This window comes from Rhinatrema bivittatum, chromosome 9 (genome assembly GCF_901001135.1).
Source record: "Rhinatrema bivittatum chromosome 9, aRhiBiv1.1, whole genome shotgun sequence".
In the NCBI taxonomy this organism is placed as follows: domain Eukaryota; kingdom Metazoa; phylum Chordata; class Amphibia; order Gymnophiona; family Rhinatrematidae; genus Rhinatrema; species Rhinatrema bivittatum.
In genome coordinates this window covers 186,864,830-186,883,646 of record NC_042623.1, presented here as the reverse complement: position 1 = coordinate 186,883,646, position 18,817 = coordinate 186,864,830, and the positions used below count along the sequence as shown (strand labels likewise).

Sequence of the window (18,817 nt, the reverse complement as noted above, 5' to 3'; positions counted from 1 at the left end):
ATCCAGAGAGAACAGCCCCATACTCTGAGGTTAAGGCAGTAGTCCTCTGAAGAGGAGGGATTACCATAGTGGCCTACCAGTAATGTTTTTGGGATGAACTTTTACAGGTTGGAGAGAATCATCAGGACCTGTTCCACCACCTTAAAAAGGTCACCTGGAAATGGCTATGTCCAGAATAGAAAACTGGTGAGGAGGTGGCGAAAGCAATTTTGCTGGAGCAGTTCCAGGACAGTCTCAGTCCACCCATGAGACAGTGGGTTTGCAGGCATCTGGACCTGACCTTGGAAAAGTCCCTGGAAGTAGCAGAGGCGTACTACCAGGCCCAGACCATGCCTGCACCGATATTCTGCTGAGGAAAACCCTTCAACATGGAAAAGGAATGACGGAACTGGGAACAGGCCCAACCAGGTCAGGCACCACAGTAGCCACCTTCAGCGGACTTGACGTGCTTCCGTTGTGATGCGTGAGGACAGTTCGCAAGAGACCGTTCCACAGGGAACTGGAGGTTATGGACACTAACCTGGTGACTGCCTATGGTTGCAATTTGGTGGATGTCCCCAGAGGGCTCATGAATGTGTGATACCAGTGGAGCTAAACGGCATCCCCACCCGAGCGTTATTGAACTCTGGTAGTGAAAAAACACTGGTGCGGAGTGACTTGCTGGAGTGGCCCTGAGTCAAAGGAGGAAAATTAGTGACAGTGATGTGTATTCATGGGGACCATCAACAGTGTCCCTATACCCATGTATACCTAAAGACACCGACCAGTCAAGAGATGACTAGCTTGCCCTATCCCATGGTCATTGGGCAGGATTGCCCAAATTTCAAGGCCCTTTTGGGGCCTTTCAAGGCCATCAGGATAGCTACAACCTGGCATGGGGTAAGATCCGTCAACAGAATGAGAAAGCCAAGGTGGTTACCCAGGTGCCACTCCCACAAAAGAAAGCGGAACCTCGCAGACGGCTACGGCTAAAAAAAAGACACTAGAGAAGGCCTGTAAAGCCCACGAGGAGGCAAGGAACTTGGAGTTGCTCCAGTCTGGACAAAAACGTCCATGGACCTTTATTAGCCGGGAGCTAAGGCCACAGAAAGAACAATACTCCCTTAGTGAACTCCCTGTCAAGAGGGATGTCCCTTGGACGGGGAAACACTCAGCCTGCCAAGGCTAAGATTTTATTTATTTATTTATGAAGGGGAGGGTACGTGAGGGAGTGCGTAGACAACTCCCTCAATCTACCCTAACGGACTGGGCTCAGGTAACCGCCTACTCCTTCTTGAGCTGGGGCATCCAAAGGAATGGGAGGAGGGAGGAACCCACCTGGAGCATAAAACCTAAGGGCATAGACACAGCTTAGTGGAGCCCCTGGGTGGAGAGCAGGGGGTTCCCCTAGACCTGTGAGGTGGGTGAACTTATGTAAGGACTATTTGGACTTGCGTGTGCTTCTTTCTTGAACTGGCAACTATTCAGTCTTGGATTTATTTAAAGTGCCCTGTTAGACTGAAGTGAAGGCTGGGCGCCATTTTGTGTTGAACATCACTTTTCTCACTGTAAATGAAAGTCACTTTGCACGGCCAGCAACTTCCTGGTGTCGTCTTCTGGCTAGGAACCAGCGGCCACACCACAGCAGTATTGGTAAGGGATAAGGTGACGAGTCAGAATACCCTGACGGTAGACGTTGTTGAAGAAAGGGGAGGGGGGGGTTGGTAAACCCAGTACCTTAGGTCCTGAGAGCCCTGACCACATATTTATACTGGCATAGGGTCCTTTCCCAGGTCAGACATCACTCTATCACCAATTCCTCACTCTACCCTCCCAGCATTAGATATTGATGCAAAGTCATGAGACTGTTTGCCCAAATATATGATGGCTTTTATTATGACCAATAATATATATACTTTTTACGGACTGAAAACACAGACTAAACGCCAATTCTATTGAACATTGTTCCAAAAGAAGTATTACAGGAAGATGAGTTTTATTTCTCTTGATTCTTTGTTACACATTTAAAACAATATTATGCATTTTTATTATTTACACACCATAATTAAATCATACAGTGAGATTATATATCGGCTCCCTTCACATAAGACAAACTAATTCAGGGAACCACTACCCCACAGAAAATAGCGCCTGTCACTTAGGCATGCGCTGCATGGAACAGCACAATGAAACTAGGTCTCGTGTCATACTCAAGTTTAACAAGGATAAAAGGAGTAGATATTTAACAGCGACAGTGCACAGACAAAATTTATGTGCTGTTATATACAATTCTTAAGTATTTGTATTATGCAATATTTACTGTAATTCTCCTCAAGATATATTTGAGTGACAGAATAGCAATTTTGAAAATAAAAGTATGTAAAGAATCTCTAGATAATTGTAAATGCATTAAGCACAGCAATGAGACGTCACTTTTAACCCAAAAACCCTGCCAAATCGAAATGCAAAGCAGCAAGTGTGGCAATTTACAGAGAATGCAAGAAAATTCACAGATGTTAGCAAATCAGTTAAAAAAAATCCTGACTTCCAGTTAAGCTTTAAAAAAAACAAACCACTTTGACGATATTTCCCTTTTAAAGAGACACCAGCCAATTTTACAGCCACTCTGCCACTGGGGGGAGCCGTACGTCAACGGAATAATAATCTGAGCAATAAACCTGCCCCCAGTGCAATAACGCCAATCAGGGGTGTCCAGTCTGCTTGCGGTAAAACCGGGTTCTCATGGGTGGGCGGGGAAGGTGGTACAATCCTGGGAAGAAATGGGCCATCGTCCTGCCTGTTAGCAGTGCATTTCTGCGCCGGACGAGCTGAGGCCTGGTCTCTTTGACCCTCGCCGCAAGCTCTCCACTTACAGACTCCCATGCTACAGGCCTCACAGTGATCCCTGTCGTGGGGCCCCTTCATATCGCCGCTGTAGATGGAGGTTAGGACAGGATTCTTGTCAATTTTCAACCCATAGCATTTAATCTGGATCCTCTGCTGGAGATTGGTTAAGACTATTTCTATGTTCTGCCTGGTGAATTCTGGCTCCTCCAACTTTGCTGCCTTGCAGTGCTTGCACTGCTGCTTAAAGACTCTCATCTTCACCCAGCCTTCACCCCAGGACAGCTTGAAGTGAAAGTGGATGTGCACCTGGGCTGATCCCCACCAGCGCTTACAGCTTGTGCAGTGAAACCTAAAAAATGCAGACAAACCAAACAGGCAGGTTATTAAGCACGTCACCTATTAGCAGCGCTCGCAGCCAGGAGACCCGATTCCCACCCGAGGCAGCTTTCAAAAGCCATTGCAGCAATGGGAATCCGCAGAACAGGTCCGAGAGACGGCACCGGCTTCTGCCAACGTTTGTGCCACTAAACAAAGAAAATGAAAAAAAAAATTCCGAGACGGCCAACACCATACAGTCGGCAACATTTTACTAAGTTATGACATTTGTAGAATGAAGCAGCTTTTTATATAAGGATCTAAACAAGTGCACCCTGATACCCTGGAGGAAACGAGGCTTACAATAGAGACATTCAAACACTTGGAAGGTATAAACAACGGTGCACAAGAAGCAAGCATTGTTTCTAATGGAATGAAGTTCTAGAAAAAGGGATCATGATTTGTGACTCGGAAGTAACACAGGGAAATATTTTTTTTCACAGAAAAGTTGGTGGATGCATGGAGCAGCCTCCCCGGGAGGTGATGGAGGCAAACAAAATATGAGAATTGAAGAAAGCCTGAGATAAGCACTAGAGGATGGTTAGTACTAGAGAAGTGAGGGGTAAAGCTGGAGATCACCGGTGGCATTATAGCAGGTAAGAAGGATGGTTAGAGACTAGGGGTGGTCCTAGTAGTCATTATCTACTCTTGCATTCCAGGGTTTTATTTTCCAGATATTCTGCATTATCTGTTTTGCTATAAATAAATAGCTTCAAATGACGCAATCTCAAAAACAGCACCCGTAACTTTCACATGAAAGCAGCGAATCCTGGGGGTATCGTGTTCCCTGCTGCTGGGAAGGACTTAGTATGGGGGAGATTCCAGCGGGGCTGGGCCCAGATAGGGGACCTGAGTGAAGCTAAAAGCAGGAGCTACGCTGAGTCAGGATCTGAGGCGGGAGCAAGTTGGAGCGGAGCGGGGCCGGAAAGGAGCAAATCTTGAGGGCAGGGACGGCTCTGGAGCAAACGACACGACACCCCAGGCGAAAATCGGTGCCCCGCTGGCTCTTCAGTCTAACGGGCGATGCTGGTGGTGCCGAGGGCACTCCTCAGCTCTGTGACCACCCAGCATGCCCTATCCAGAGACCTGCAGAAAGGCGAGTACGGCATGCATTGCACAAATATTCCTGCCAAGGAGAGTAAAAAATAATTTAAGCTACTTAAGCTTGAAAATCTTCATTCAAACGTTTCACGGCCAGCAAGGATTTCTCCTCGTTCAATAGTGACTCGAAGCCAGTGGCATTGCCAGAAATGAAATTTTGGGGGGGCCCAAGGTTAACATGGGGGGGGGGGCTGTTGACCTACAGGTCTAGGCCTACTTGTTGTACTCTTATCGATTAAATAATGCCTTACAGTGCACCTGACAGTGGATTTCTGAGTAGTTTCATGATGAGTGATGCATTAAAATATTTTAATTCTATTATTTCAAGCACTTAGCATTAAGAATACCTTATTGATCTGTATTTATTTATTTTATATTTATTGTAGTTTATAAATACACATCATGTAAAACGTAAACCAAGAACACTTAACGGAAACAACAGATCCAATCATATAATAAAACAAATATCAATGTATTCATTTATGAATCCTCTTTCCAAAAATGCAGAGAATATCATAAGAATATAAGATATGCCAAACTGAGTTAGACTAAGGATCCATCAAGCCCAGTATCCTGTTTCAACAGTGGCCAATCCAAGAAACAAGTACCTGGCAAGTACTCAAACATTACACAGATCCCACGGTACTAATGCTGGCAACAAGCAGTGGCTATTCCCTATTGATTAACAGCAATTTATGGACTTCTCCTCCAGGAACTTATCCACACCTTTTTTAAACCCAGCTACACTGACTGCCTTAACCACATCCTCCAGCAAAGAATTCCAGAATTTAATTGTGTGTTGAGTGACAGAGAATTTTCTCTGATTTGTTTTAAATGTGCTACTTTCTAACTTCATGGAGTACCCCTAGTCCTTCTATTATACAAAGGAGTAAATAACTGATTCATATTTACCCGTTCATTTCCTTTCATGATTTTGTAGACTTCCATCATATCCCCCCTCAGCCATCTCTTCTCCAAGCTGAAGAGCCCTAACCTATTTAGCCTTTCCTTATAGAGAAGCCATTCCATGCCCTTTATCATTTTGCTCACCCTTCAATAAAACAACAATAATCATCAGAAGAACTTAAGATTTGCAACAGGTGCAGAAGAGAGCTAGAACATAAAAAAAAAAAAATATTCAAATGCTGGTGTCACCTCAGTAACAGCAAAACAAACCCCCTCCAATACTAAACACTTTGTGAAGTAAGACAAATCCCTACCAAAAAAAACCCAAACAAAACCCAAACACCTGGAACCTTGCCAGCGCCTACCCTAACAGCAGAAAGGTTATCTAAACAATGCAGCAAGGAAAACATTGATCCAGGCCCTACAAAAACATTTTCAAACTAAAGGGGTCATTCATCAAATCAAGCTAGGTCCAGAGTACATTGTACAAATCTCACCTTTGTGTACCTTTTCTCACTCCAAATCCCATAAAATCTTCTCTGATGTGTACTGTGCTGTTCCTACCTCTGACTGTGCGTGTAAAACTGGCCCCCAAACCCTAGCCCACTACCTCACCCCAAGTTACTAATTGTCCCTCCTACAGTGGTATAAACAGTTTACTTATATGAGAGCCTCTCTCTCTCTCTCCTCAAACGTAGCGTCATTATTTTTACTCTTTGCATGGAATTCATGCTGCATTTGTCTCTCTGCTATTTTACCTTTCAGATGACCTATGGCTGACAGCAATGGTATCCGCCTAATAGGCATTTTCCTTGCATTCACATAAGCGGCGTATGACAACTTTCTGTGGGCAGAGACCATAGGTGGGTGTTTTACAGGCCATCGTTAGCACGAGAGGGCGCTAACCGAAACGCACAGGGCCCGATTTTAAAAAAAGCATTTGCTGGAGCAAAACTGGGTTTTAGCCGAGTACACTGGGCTTTTTAAAATCGATTGCAGTAGGAGGGTAATTTTCAAAAGGAGTTACGAGCATAAATGAAATCACTATTGCAACAAGTTTCCAAAAGCCCACTTACTTCAGTAAATGCTCTTTACAATCAGGTCCTCTATGCTGTTGAATTGTCCATGGGATCTACTCACGCAAGTGCACTTTTCACTCAAATAAACGGCTTTTGAAAATTGTTACCACAGTAGATGCATTTACGCGCGCAATTCCTTTTGCAAATGCCCCCCCCACGTTGTTCCGCTCAAAACTTCTCGCTGCATCGGCAGTAAAGTTATCGCGCAAACGATGTGCCCGCACCTTCAGGTTAAGCTGTGCAGAGCGCACCTGACTGCAGGGCGTCCCAAACCTTTAGCCAATATGACCCCAGTTTGGCCCTTGAAAACTCCTATGAGCCCCGAAAACGACCAAAACGAATGAGTAAGGATGCGGCCCCCCTGCCAATGGTCACTGCCCCCTCCCTGCATTCCAGCTGTTTCCGCCTCTCAACCTCCACCCTCGCCAGTCGATCCATTCTCTTAATCTCCCCCCCCCCCCTTCCAGAGGGCTTTAACCTCCTCCCTCCAGCAGAGCCCCTTTTTCAACCTCAGCCCCTCTTACACCTCCCAGCTTCTTCCACCTCTCCAGCCCATCCCCTCTCACTCTCTCCAGCCATTTTCATATCCCCCTAGCTGCTTCTCTCTCGCCCCCAAGTCCTTTTTAACCACCTCCTGACCCCTCCATCATCCCCTCTCTCTTGCCCTCTCTCCCATTCCCTCCTCAATCTCATCTCCCATCCTCTCTCTCAAATCTCCCAGTCCTTCTCTCAGCCCCCAACTCCTCTTCCCCGGTTGGTCTTCTGATATCCCTCTTCTCTCATCCTCCATACCTAATCCCGCTCTCCAGCTGACTGAACCCTCAAAACCCTCCTGCATCTGATCCGTCCCTTCAAGCAGCCCCTACTCCCAACAGCCTCCCGGCCGGGATCAGCAGCAACATTTTCCTTTGGCCCTGGGCCACAGCTGGATGACAACCAATGGGAAAAGAGGGCGGGCAGCTGAAAGGGGCAACATTTTTCCTTTGGGTAAGTTCAGTGGTTGGCGCTGTGTGGAAAGAGAGGAGCAGTGGCAGTCTCCGCTGGCCCGTGCACGCTCAGTCCCTCCCTCGAGGCTGCCTCCAAGCCCAATGGTGATCTGCAGGCGGCAGCGGCCTTAGTAATGAGAATCAGCACGAGGCCTGAGGCCTGAGCCAGTGCAAGCTTACAGGCTCTGATCCCTCCTGGAGCAGGCCTTTCCCGTTACCATGGAAACTCAGGGGAGGGCGGGATCGCTGCAGGGCCTGTTTAGTGTGTGCTGGCTCACAGGCCTCATGCTAACGTCCACTGTTAAATGTTGCTGGCAACTGAAGGGCACTGCCATTTGAGGAACCTGTGAACCCCAGCTGAAGGTTTTGTGACCCGCATTTGGGCTCCCGACCCATAGTTTGGGAAGCCCTGCCTTATTGCATCAGCCTCGCTGTATAAAACCTGTGCACCCTGAGAAATCACTGAATTTTAGGGATTTGTACCCTAACTGCTAAAAACCCTGGATTTTGAAAATAAGCTTTTCTATTTGACGATACCTTCTGAGTGAGACCCTCCTATAAATTACCCCAGTCCTTGCCTCTGTGCCAGGTGCACTACACCATCTGCTCAACCAATTTTGTATTTTTGGAACTCACAAACCGTCATCAGACACTCTTGTCATTTTATGTGCCCCAACAGGGCGGGGGTCGCACTTCTAACCAGTTTCCTCATCTTATCAGAGTCTCCCTTTTTAAAAATGTCATTGCAGCAGTTTTATTTATTATTTCCCCTCAAATCTGATTGCACTATGATCATGTTCGCCAAATCACTCCTCCACCATTAACCCTTGTGCCAGATTTGCACTCCAGTGAGAACGACATTTAAAGCAGCCACGCCCTCCCCATTGGCCACAGGACCATAAAGTTGTCATTTATGGCATCTAGAAACTTTACTTCTCTGACATGTCCCGATGAGACATTCACCCAGTCGATACAGGAATAATTGTAACCTCCCATTATTATTATTGTTTGTCCACGCTTAGTAGCCTGTTTAATCTCTCTTAGCATTTCACAATCTGTTTCACCATCCTGGTCAGGTGGTCGGCATTCGGCCCCCACCTACTATACTCCTTCCTGTCACACATGGAATTTATATCCACAGAGATTTCAGAGTGCAGTTGGTTTGCTGTAAAATCTGTATCCTGCTTGACGCTACGGCATCCTTAAAGCAACGTTTGGCCGGCTGTGGGACAGTCCCCATGACCGGCCAGACTTACCCTGACTGCAGCCCAAGCCTCTTTGCGGCCGGAAAGCCACTGTCGGCCCCCTCATGCCGCGTCCTCTCCTAAGGTTGTGCTCAAATGCGCACATTATCAAGGCTCCGCGGCGGGAAACAGAGCTCGGTGCTCTCCGATGACATCAGGCCCCCCTCGGGCCATTTAAATGCTGTGGATCCTGCACTCGTGGCCTCAGCAGCAGGGTCCCCCTGCAGCCTTGCAGTGTGCGTGGCTACCTTGGACCCTGTTGCGCTCCTGTTCCTGTCTTGCCTTGTCTCGTCCAGCCTGCCTTGCCTCATTCTGGTCCCCCGTCTGCCTATTTATTTATTTTATTTATTTTAAGTTTTTCTATACCAGCATTCGCGATGGATATCGCATCATGCCGGTTTACAATTAACAAGAGGAGAAGGAACAGACGTAATAATAAATAATAATAATAATAATAATAAACATTAAACAAGTTAGGAACTAAAAGGTTGCAGTTACAATAAAACAAGGGAGTTACACAACTTGGAAACAGAGAAGGAAGCTAGGATTTTAACAGAGAGGACAAATATGCAAAAAATGGCATTTGCGACATCTCCATTTGGCATTTGTCTCCATCAAGACATTTGCCTAATCTCCTAGCATAGACCTCTGCTATAGACCCTGGCTATGCCGTGACATCAGCCTGGCCCCCTGGATTCTCTCTCTCTGACCCACCCTCTGAGACATTCGCCTGAGTCCTGCCGGGCCCTGGAACCTAAAGGCTCAACCTGAAGGGAACGGGGCTGGTAGAGATGAAGGTCCAGCCTAGGATATGTCTGCCAGCTGCTGGCGCAGGCCTTGTAGGTTCGCCTGCTAGGTTACGTCAACCACGCTGAAGCACGACCGTGACCTCCACCACCACTTCTATCCGCCTTGTTATTTTGAATCTATTTTGTACTCTGATATTACAGTCTCCCATTCATTTTCTTTTTTTTTCATCAGGTATCTGAAATGACAGTTATGTCAAAGTCTTCATCTACAGCCAAATACTCTAATTCTCCAGCCTTATTGTTTAGACTTCTGGCGTTTGCATGCAGACACTCACAGTAAATGTATTGTTTTTATTCCTTTCTACTACCTCCTTATTAGCAGTTGGTTCAGGTAATTGGGAATCACTCATATGTGTCTACTCTTTACTTAAATGCGGTTAAGTGATCTCATTTTTTCCCACAACCTCACACTCAGAATACCCTAATGTACCCTTTCTAATGATATCTTTTGTAGATATCTTGCTCTAAACCATGTGCTCCTTGGCTCCCGAGTGGCTGTTGGCTTTGTCCTGGGATTTACACTAAAAGCTCTGCTATCTCCTTTTTCACAACGCCAGCAGCTGGGCTCCATTTTGCTTCAGGTGGAGCCCATCCTGCCAGAATAGGCTTCCCCTTCCCATAATGTTCCCCAGTATCTTAAGAACAGAAAGCCCTCCTCCCTGCACCATTATCTCATCCATACATTGAGACTCGGGAGCTCCACCTGCTGCCTCTGGGGTCCTGTGCGTGGAAATGGGAACGTTTCCGAGAATGCTACCCTAAGGGGGTTCTGCTTTTTAGTTTCCTTCCCAGCAGCCTATGTTTAACCTCCAGAATCTCTCTACGTCATTGGTACCCATATGGAGCATAAGAGCCAGCAGCTCCCAGCCTGTAAAATCCTATCTAGGCAATGAGTGAGATCTACGACCTTCATATCTCTGGCAGGAAAGGTTTCTGAGTGGTTCTCATGGCTGCCAGCCATCCGACTGGTGATTCTCCTAAGAGCATCGCCAATAACAATGGTAGTCATGTCCCTCCCCTCCCTCACTCAGCCCTGAAGGTGCATCCTCTGTGTGAGAGGAAAACACATCAACTGGAGGTATTACTGCCTTCCCGGAGACCTTCCTTGTACAGAATGGAGTAATAGGTCTCTATGTCTCCCTCCATTCCTAGTGATCTTGTTCCGCCCCAGCAGTAAAGGGACTGCCAGAGTGGAGGTGGGACCTACTCTATAATTCCTCTCTGTCTGCCTCAGCACCTCTAGGTCTCCTGCTCTGGCCTCGTTCTCTGAGCTCTTTGTATCTGTGCGTTTCTGGGACTCTGCAGAGAATCCCAGTTGGCTCCGGGGTGAGCGGCACAGCATCCAGAGGGAAAGTCCCTCATTCCCGTCCTAGGGTTCCTCTCTGGACTTTACCTTGCAAATGTGTTCTGCTTATACTGGATCCAGCCTGGACTGGGCTGAAGACTGTCGCTCGGCAGTAGAGTCCACGTGTCTCGTTTGCCCAGCTCCTTCGCTTTTTCCTGAAATACTTCTTGCCAGGTAGAGAGCTCCATGATCCTGGGTGCTGGGGATGAGGTGTGGTTTCTGCTGCTCTGTCAAGCTCCCTGCTGTTGTAGTGATAGCCAGGCCACTTCTGCTGCCTGCAGTCCTGCGGCTACTGAGGGCCAAAGAAGACTGGGCAAGCTGGCTGAGAAGATGGCAACTTTTTTATTCTGACACCACAGGATCCACCTGCAACACAGTAAGGAAGAGGCAGAGGTAAACTGCTCTTGCGGCTTAGAGCCCGGAAATCCAGCAAACTGATTATTAATCCCAAATCTCCTAGATTGTGTTACAGCTCTCTTTAGTTTTCGATATCCCAAAGTGGACTGCACATTTCCATAGTAAAAAAAAACAACACCAAAACCCCAGCTCCCACGTAAAGCTAACGACCAAAACTGGTGAGCTACAATAGAGACTTACATAATATTTGACAACGTTTCAAAAAAATCCATAAATAAAGAGAGAAAGCAAACACCTCCTCACCTATCCAGATCGTCCTGGCTTCCGGGCTCGCTTTGTGGGAAATCTGCCTGAAAAAGCAAAGAGGGCAGGACCCGCCAGAACTAAGTCCGTTTTAATTTTAACTTTTTTAAAACCCGCCTCTTTGCTTTCTTCTGATGGAAGCTTGCGCTCCTCGGGGTCCTGAAACCTGAACTGTGCTCTTGCTCTGAATAATTTCCCAGCAGTTATTATCACCTAATGCAAGCAGGCAGTAGAATAGGATGGACTTCTGTTTGTATGTCCTTCCTTGCAGCAGCCAATTCAGATTCAGGAAACCTTATTTGCATCACGGGTTTTTTTTTGCAAGTGTTGCCAAAGTAATACAGAGAAATTGCAAAATAACAGTAAAGGTAAAATTGCAGGGTACAGAAAGCAGGATGGAAAAGGCAAGTCTCGGGTTCTGGTGCGGTTACCTGTCAGGTTTGTTCATGCTACATCCCAGGCTGGATTTAAGCTTTTGATGCCCGTTGGCAGGGGGCCAGTGACTCTCCAGTTCTGAAGCTGTGCGGGCACATGGTCACAAAAATAGCTCCATCTCTCAGCTGTGTGTTTAGGGACAGACACATGTAATGCACCCACACAACTAAAGGGTTTCCCTGGAAGATGTTGGGGAGGAGAGGCTGGAGCAGAGAATAGGACAATAAGTGATAACATAAAGCCCACCTTATGTAGCTACAGCAAGTATTGCATATAAAATCACTGCATGCACAGTTACACAGCGCATTAGGATTCTTATACTCTATAGCAAACACAGACAAATGGCATTATAATAAAAAAGAAAGAAGATTTTATTAACATGGAAAGTGGGGAAAATCAGGTTGCAAGATATAAAAGAAAAATCACTAGCTCTACTCTGTATCTCAGTTCACTTGCAAAATACTTCAAACTCCCACCTAAATTCTGGCCAGAATAATAATATTTATTTTATTTATTTATTTATTTATTTATTTATTTAAAGATTTTTTTATATACCCGGGCACGTTAAAAACATCACCTCGGTTCACAATGTAACGTAACATAGCAACCAGCTTTACAATAATTTAATGTAATGCAAACAGTAAGAAAACTAAGTCAACTTGAGACAGGTGGTTACATAATTAACTCTTAAGGAGAGTAGAGTAGAGAAGTTCTCAGTTCCTTTGCTTTAGACAAGCTGCTCCACTTTGTGCTCGATGAAGCCAATGCAGATTCTTGAAATCCTGACAGCAGTTCAGCTGCAGTGTCCACTTGTTTCTGGAGACTGGAAGTCCCAGGTCTCACAAAAAAAAAAAAAAAAAAATTATATATATATATATATATATATATAAATTTCCCTCTCTACTAATAAAATCCTGACAAACATTCTGAATTTCCCTGCAACTAAGTCAGCCTGATACTGAATGTATGCAGATCCTATTCTAAATAGCTATAAATGAAACAAAAGGTCAGAAAATTCTTGGAACTCACACTCTTTTCCCTCACTAAAAAATAAAAAAATAATCACTGCTTTCTCGGCACTGCTAGATAATTCCTATTTTACAGAATATGGCCAGGAGGAACGCTCCCCTCTGTCTGCAACTGCCCCCTCCATTGTGCTAGCAGCCATGTCTGGGGGAGGACCCTCACCTCATTGCTATGTCCTTATGTCCTTTCCTCGCTCTGTCTGTCTGACTGTACACAAAAGACAACCTTTCTTTTATAGCTAATTTTAAAAAAAAGTTCATTAGCAATTGATCCCTTGCTCTTCTTCATTGGCTCCAGTCTGGGATTATATCCCAAGTTCTGATTCCAAGAACTGCCATAGATCCATTCAAGTCAAAGTTTTCCTTCTGTGGAAATATCCATTTAATCTTAGCAATTGTAGCCAGGTCCACTTGGTGTCACTGCAGTCCAAAGGATTATACCACTGGCTTCCAGTCATATCACCCCATTTGTATGGGTGGGAAGGACTTCTGTGGGCTTCAAAGGTAAGCATTTGCATGGCTCCTCTCTGTCTGACCACCAAGGTACTGCTAATAAGTAATTCCCAGGTCACCATTTGCTAGTCAGTGCAAGAAGAATACCTTACGCTTCTGGCTTACATTCAAAATGCCTAAATCTGGGCCTAGCTACATCTGAAGGGTTTTCTTGCTGACACCCTGCAGGCAGCTCGCAGAGGGAGGCCAGGCAGAAGGGGGGGGGGGGGGGGGGAGAAGAAGAAAATATCCAGGATCTGGGGGACAGAATCCAGCTAAAGGGGGAAATCAAGATTGAGGGTGGGGGAGGGGAGAGATTCTCCGGTTCTGCTCCCCTCTCACATCCCCACCCCCAGAGGCACTGCTAGGAAAGGACATTACCCACGGGGAAGCTGGAGGTCCCAGCGGTCTTGCTGGCAACGTGATGGCAGCCACCTTGTCGGTGCAGAGTGTGGTGTCAGGACTGGGGCTGCAGCTCGCTCTACAGACCAGTTCCTCTCTTTGAAGAGGAAAACCTCGGAGAGATACCCATAGCGGGAATACCAGGGTTTGCCTACCCCAGTTACGTTTGTGTTATGTCCAGTTTAGTAGGAATCTGGACTGTGGTAGCAAGCTTAAGCTCTTCCCTGACCGGTTGCGTGAATCAGCTGTGTGCCTCCTCTGAAGGCACTGTTCCTAAATGTAAAACTCTGGATGCCATGTTTACAGGGCATAAGTTATATCTTCAGAGCTGTTGGGCTAAAATCAGTGCCCTTCAATTAAGAGAGGTGGCTCTCACCAGTTGTTTCCTTCACAAAATGGGACATCAAACCAGGAAGCGTGACATACATTTTCCTAGACATTTTATTTTCTCACCGCATTACATTTCCTCCTGCCTGGAGGCGCCCGTTGTGAAGCTATTGCTAATTCCCATCCCTGTGCACGGGGGTCCCAGATCCTGCTCTGCTGTTCAGCATTCCCACGGTTAATCTGCATGCGCTGCCTCCACCGTATGCAAACCTCTCTCCTGAATATCCATTGTGGGTATCCTGAAAACCCCCGAGGCCTGGGATGAGAAACCCCTGCTGTGAAGCACCCAGCGGCTGCTGCGCTCCTTATTCTGTCTCGGTTGGGAAAAGTCCTTGGAAGTTTCACTCAGCGGGAGTCTGCTAAATCTGCTCCTGCGTAAACTGGGTTTTTGCAAGGTGGGGTTAATTGTAAATGTGCATTTGGTACTTTGGTTCATGAATGTGTGAATTATTTCCTTTTCTCTTTTTCAGCCTTGCCCCCGCTGTGATATTGTGCACTTGATGCCGACGGTGTTTTTTTGCCTTTTCGGGACTTACTAGTTACACTTCTCTTGTCAAGTGATTTATTACAAATGTAAAGAGATAAAAGAGCCCCCTACTTCTATATCTCGATTCAGTTGTCCAGGAATGCAGCTCCGTCTCGCGCACCTCTGATTTGTCTTTTCATCATTACAAGTGGCTGTCATGCCCCCACTTTGCAGGCAGAGGGCGATGGAACACAACAGATCTGATAGGATCATTAACTCCAGCAACCAATCATATCTGCTGTGACCTTTCCAGTCTGCGGCAGGAAGGCAAGGCATGGGGAGTGCAGTGAATGTGCATTATCAGCTCCCACAAGTGGAAATGATGATTTCTTTACCCAAACAGCATTGCACTTGGGTGCTAGGATTAATCAGTGGGAGGCCAATATTGAAACGCTGCTTAGTTGGACAAGTAGGACTTGTGCAAATAAGTGGTGGCCACTGAATATCTGGCTATGTTCGGCAACCCCCACTTAGCCAGATAAGTAGATAGATGGATAGTCAGTGGGCAGGGAATGGGCAGATCGGGGCAGTGCTACTTATCCAGTTAACTTAACCAGATTAAGTGCCGATATTCAGACTTATCCGGTTAAGTTAATCGAATAAGTTAGACCTGCTCAATAGTGTTATATGTTTGGCCAGTGGCAGCAAGAAGCCGCAATTGGCGGCCCTCACCTCAGTAGGCCATTGAGCCAACTGCACACCACCAACAATCTCCCTGCACCAACACCCCCAGTCCCACCACTGGCTTAGGAGCATATTGATGACATCAGTACCGGCTGGGAACGTTAACCCAGACCACGCTCCCAGCCGGCACCTCAGCAACAGGTCCTCCTGCGTTCTACAGTATTGCATCCTGCGTTCTTCTATCCTGCTTCTGGTCCGGCCTTGCCTTGTCTAGCTTACCTTGCTTTGTAATGTCCAGCCTGCTCTGCCTCTTCCAGCTCCAACCAGCCCAGCCCTCCTCCAGGCCCTGCCTAACTTTCAGGCCGATACAGCACAGCGCGCTCTGGTGGAGCGCATTGTTAGCCGGCATTTGGACGCGCGTTTTTGACGTGCTAGCTTTACCCCTTATTCAGTAAGGGGTAATAGCGCGTCGAAAACGTGCGTCCTACCCTCCCCTGACAGAAATTAACGTCTACCTTTGGGTAGGCGCTAATTTCTGAAAGTAAAATGTGCGTCCAGGCTGGGGAGGAGGTGCTATCATTACACAGATACTCATGTTGCAATTTTTAATGATGCACACTTTTACTTATTCACTTTTATTGTCCTTCCTATCTCAAATGCCCAGAACGGATCACAATAAAAATATTCATAATAAGACAAGCATTGCAACACATAAAACTTAGTCATGGACCACTAATAACCCAGACTCGGCGTACGTCTTCCCCTACGCAAGGAAAGAGCTATATTTCAACCAAGGGTGTTCAAAGCGAATTCTTCTGCCAGCCCTCTTCAGAATGACTTCTTGTACACTCATTTCCTCTAAGTCTTTTCTTAAAAATAATAATAAAAAAAAAATATATATATATTAGGGCTGAGATTCCACCGTGCTAATTACAGTAACTTCTGTAGTGGAAAATGTATCTTCCTTGTCAGGACTTCATCGGTGATCACAAAGCATTTCCATTCCAAAACCGCACATGTCATTTGTTTTCAACTTATTTTCTCACAGCAAAAGGGAAATTTTAGCCCGGTTTCTGTTTCAAGGGGGAAATCCTTTAACCAGTGGAAAAGGTGCATTGAGGGGGCTACGGTTAGGGCTTTGCTTTTACTCCCACCGCATGCCTGGACGTAAGGAGAGCCAAACTACAAATCCCAGCATGCCCTGGGGCCACACCCAGGCCTGCGTCGGCCTTGCTCGAGAAATGAAATACAGACAGCTGGCAGCCGCCCCCAAATGCCACAGTGACCGGGTGCCTCGGCTATGTGGAAGCCATTTTGGTGGCCTGTGTGGAAGGAATCGGTGGGCTCAGTCCAGTGCCCGGTGGGCAGGTCACCCCTCCCCCCCAATCACAATCAAACCAGGCCCACTGTTGGCTATTTCGGCGGTGCCAGCGGAGAACCCAAGGACTGAAAGAAGGCGGAGGCTGAATTACCTTCTCCTAAATGCTGGTGACGGTGCTGACAATTCAGGACCTTTTCTGAGCACTAAATTCAGGAGAACGCTTTAGAAAAGTAAAAATCCAAACTCTGCGCTCTCGTCTTCAGTGCCAAACACCTGCAAAGCTCCACTAATGCAAATTTCCTCCCCCAAAAAACGATGCACGCCGTAATAACGTACCAGAGCCCCCTCTCCAGTGTGATATGAACTATTTATATCCGTGCACCGATCGCTGTACACTAAATGACTGCGGGGTCCCTGCTCCCGTGCCGCTCATCTCCCCCCCATCCTCCGGCGACACCTATGCCCTGGCGGTGCCCGTCGTGTTTAGGGCTGGCATTGTCTGCATTCGCTTCTGGCTTGCTGTGGCTTTTCTTGCAGGGGAGACCAGGCCACAGTGCAGAAGCCAGTGGTCGGATGTGGTTAGAGTGTATGTGTCGGAGGGGAAAGAAACATAGCTCGGCGGTGCTCAGTGGCAGAGCTTGTGGCTTCGGTGCCATAAGGGGCAGAACTAGACCCCCCTCCATTCCAGCAGCGGCCACTTCTTATTTAATGTTTTCAGGACTGGATGGCTCTGCTCCCATAACGTAAATGCATCTGTTGAATTTCAAGTGGCGGTATCTCCCGGTTGGTGCAAAATGTAACACTTCACCTTCTGTCTTAGCTCCATTGTGTCGTTTGGTCTTATTCCTCGATCTCCTTTCTTAATGTCTTCAGCTATTTACTTTTTTTATATACGTCCACGCACCGGTCATAATAGAAACACGCCCTGTTTTTTAAAAATGTCTTTCTCTACCTTGCTCTTCAGCCATCTATGCATATTGGTGCTTTATGTGTATCGGAGTGAGACCTGCACGTGGCTACGGATGAAGATCCGCCCTTCAGTTATCCATGCCGCAGTCACTCTTTCCCTGTGTCGGCGTGACGTTTGCATCAGGCTCCGATAAGGATCCACTTTTCAGCTGTCCGTGCTGTTTGCAGGCTTCATGTGTGTCGACGTGAAACCTGCATGGGACTCTGATGAGGATCGGCACAGAAATACTTCGATACCAACCATGCCTTAGAAAAAAACGAGAACTCATGAGACTGGAGCTGAGGGAAGTCAGACCGCAGTGCCGGAAGGCCTTAGAAAACATGACACGCAGCCAGTTCAGTTATTGATAATAATAAAACGCAAACCAAGTGCAGCTCAAATGGAAGAAGGACTGGACAGGACTGGAGAAGGAGAGAGAAGCGTTGGGTTTTCTCTGCGAATGCTTTGCTGAAAGGAGAATGAATGTTTGTGAAGGGAGGGCGGCAGAGATGGTGATGAAGCCAGAAGGGGGGGAGAGGAGCTGTGAGGAAGTGTAGGGAGGGCTGGTAAGGGAATAAAACCTTGGGGGAAGACTCTGACCTTGACTGAGAGCACTTTTAAAAATATTCGTGGGCTGGGCCGGAGACGCTGACCCCCGTTTTTATAAAAACGCTCTCTTACTGCTGGAGTCATCGTGGGGCTGAGGGAGGAGGGAAGAGCTGCTTAGGGGATATGCATGAGATAGAGTTGTATACACTGCTTCCACGGTATGTAAATCGCTCTCATGCTTATTCATTGCGGATATCCTGAAAATCCCAGACTGGCTAGGTGTGTCTCAAGGACTGGGTCGAGAAGAACTGTTTTAATTCCTGGACACTCCAAGCCAGACCTAGGGACTGGCAACCCTAGGCCCCAGTACTCTGGCACTCTCTTAGGAGGCTGCGCAGGGCTCTAGGTCTGTCCCAGCAGTTACCCTTGTGGAAGGGAACCTACATGCAGGTCTGACGGTTATTTAATTATTTAAGGCCTTCCCAAACCTGTCCTGGGGACCCCACGGCCAATAGGGTTTTCAGGATACCCACAATTAATATGCATGAGATACATGTGCATACCATGGAGACTCTGTCTATGCAAATGTATCCCATGCATATTCATTGGGGATCTCCTGAAAACCCGACTGGCCGTGGGGGTCCCCAGGAGAAGTTTGGGAAGGCCTGCTTTAGTCTATAGACATGTTCCCGTACAGTCATAGAAGCCCCAAGGGAAGTTCCAGTCATTCCGTTAATGCCGGTAACTTTTCACACATCATAGGAACGTTTCATCTT

General features: G+C 46.9%; 1 protein-coding gene across 2 annotated transcripts; it reads right to left on the bottom strand.

The window, feature by feature from the left end:
* Positions 1-1,852: 1,852 nt before the first annotated feature.
* Positions 1,853-11,937, bottom strand: LOC115099411 (receptor-transporting protein 3-like). 2 transcript variants are annotated; one of them, XM_029617042.1, is made up of 3 exons: positions 11,763-11,937; positions 10,720-11,037; positions 1,853-3,175 (listed from the first exon to the last, which is right to left on the bottom strand). In XM_029617042.1, the coding sequence occupies exons 2-3, from the start codon at positions 10,857-10,859 to the stop codon at positions 2,629-2,631; spliced, it is 687 nt and encodes a 228-aa protein (XP_029472902.1). In that variant the 5' UTR covers positions 10,860-11,037; positions 11,763-11,937; the 3' UTR covers positions 1,853-2,628. The 2 variants fall into 2 exon arrangements, with proteins under 2 accessions (XP_029472902.1, XP_029472901.1); XM_029617041.1 differs by lacking the exon at positions 11,763-11,937 and adding an exon at positions 11,332-11,548.
* Between the last annotated feature and the right edge of the window lie 6,880 nt (positions 11,938-18,817).

Excerpts from the sequence above, each read along its gene's own strand:
- LOC115099411 (XM_029617042.1), bottom strand. The coding sequence starts at position 10,859 with ATGGAGCTCTCTACCTGGCAAGAAGTATTTCAGGAAAAAGCGAAGGAG. Across the intron at positions 3,176-10,719 it reads AAGCAGAACACATTTGCAAG|GTTTCACTGCACAAGCTGTA; the intron begins GTAAAGTCCAGA and ends TGCATTTTTTAG.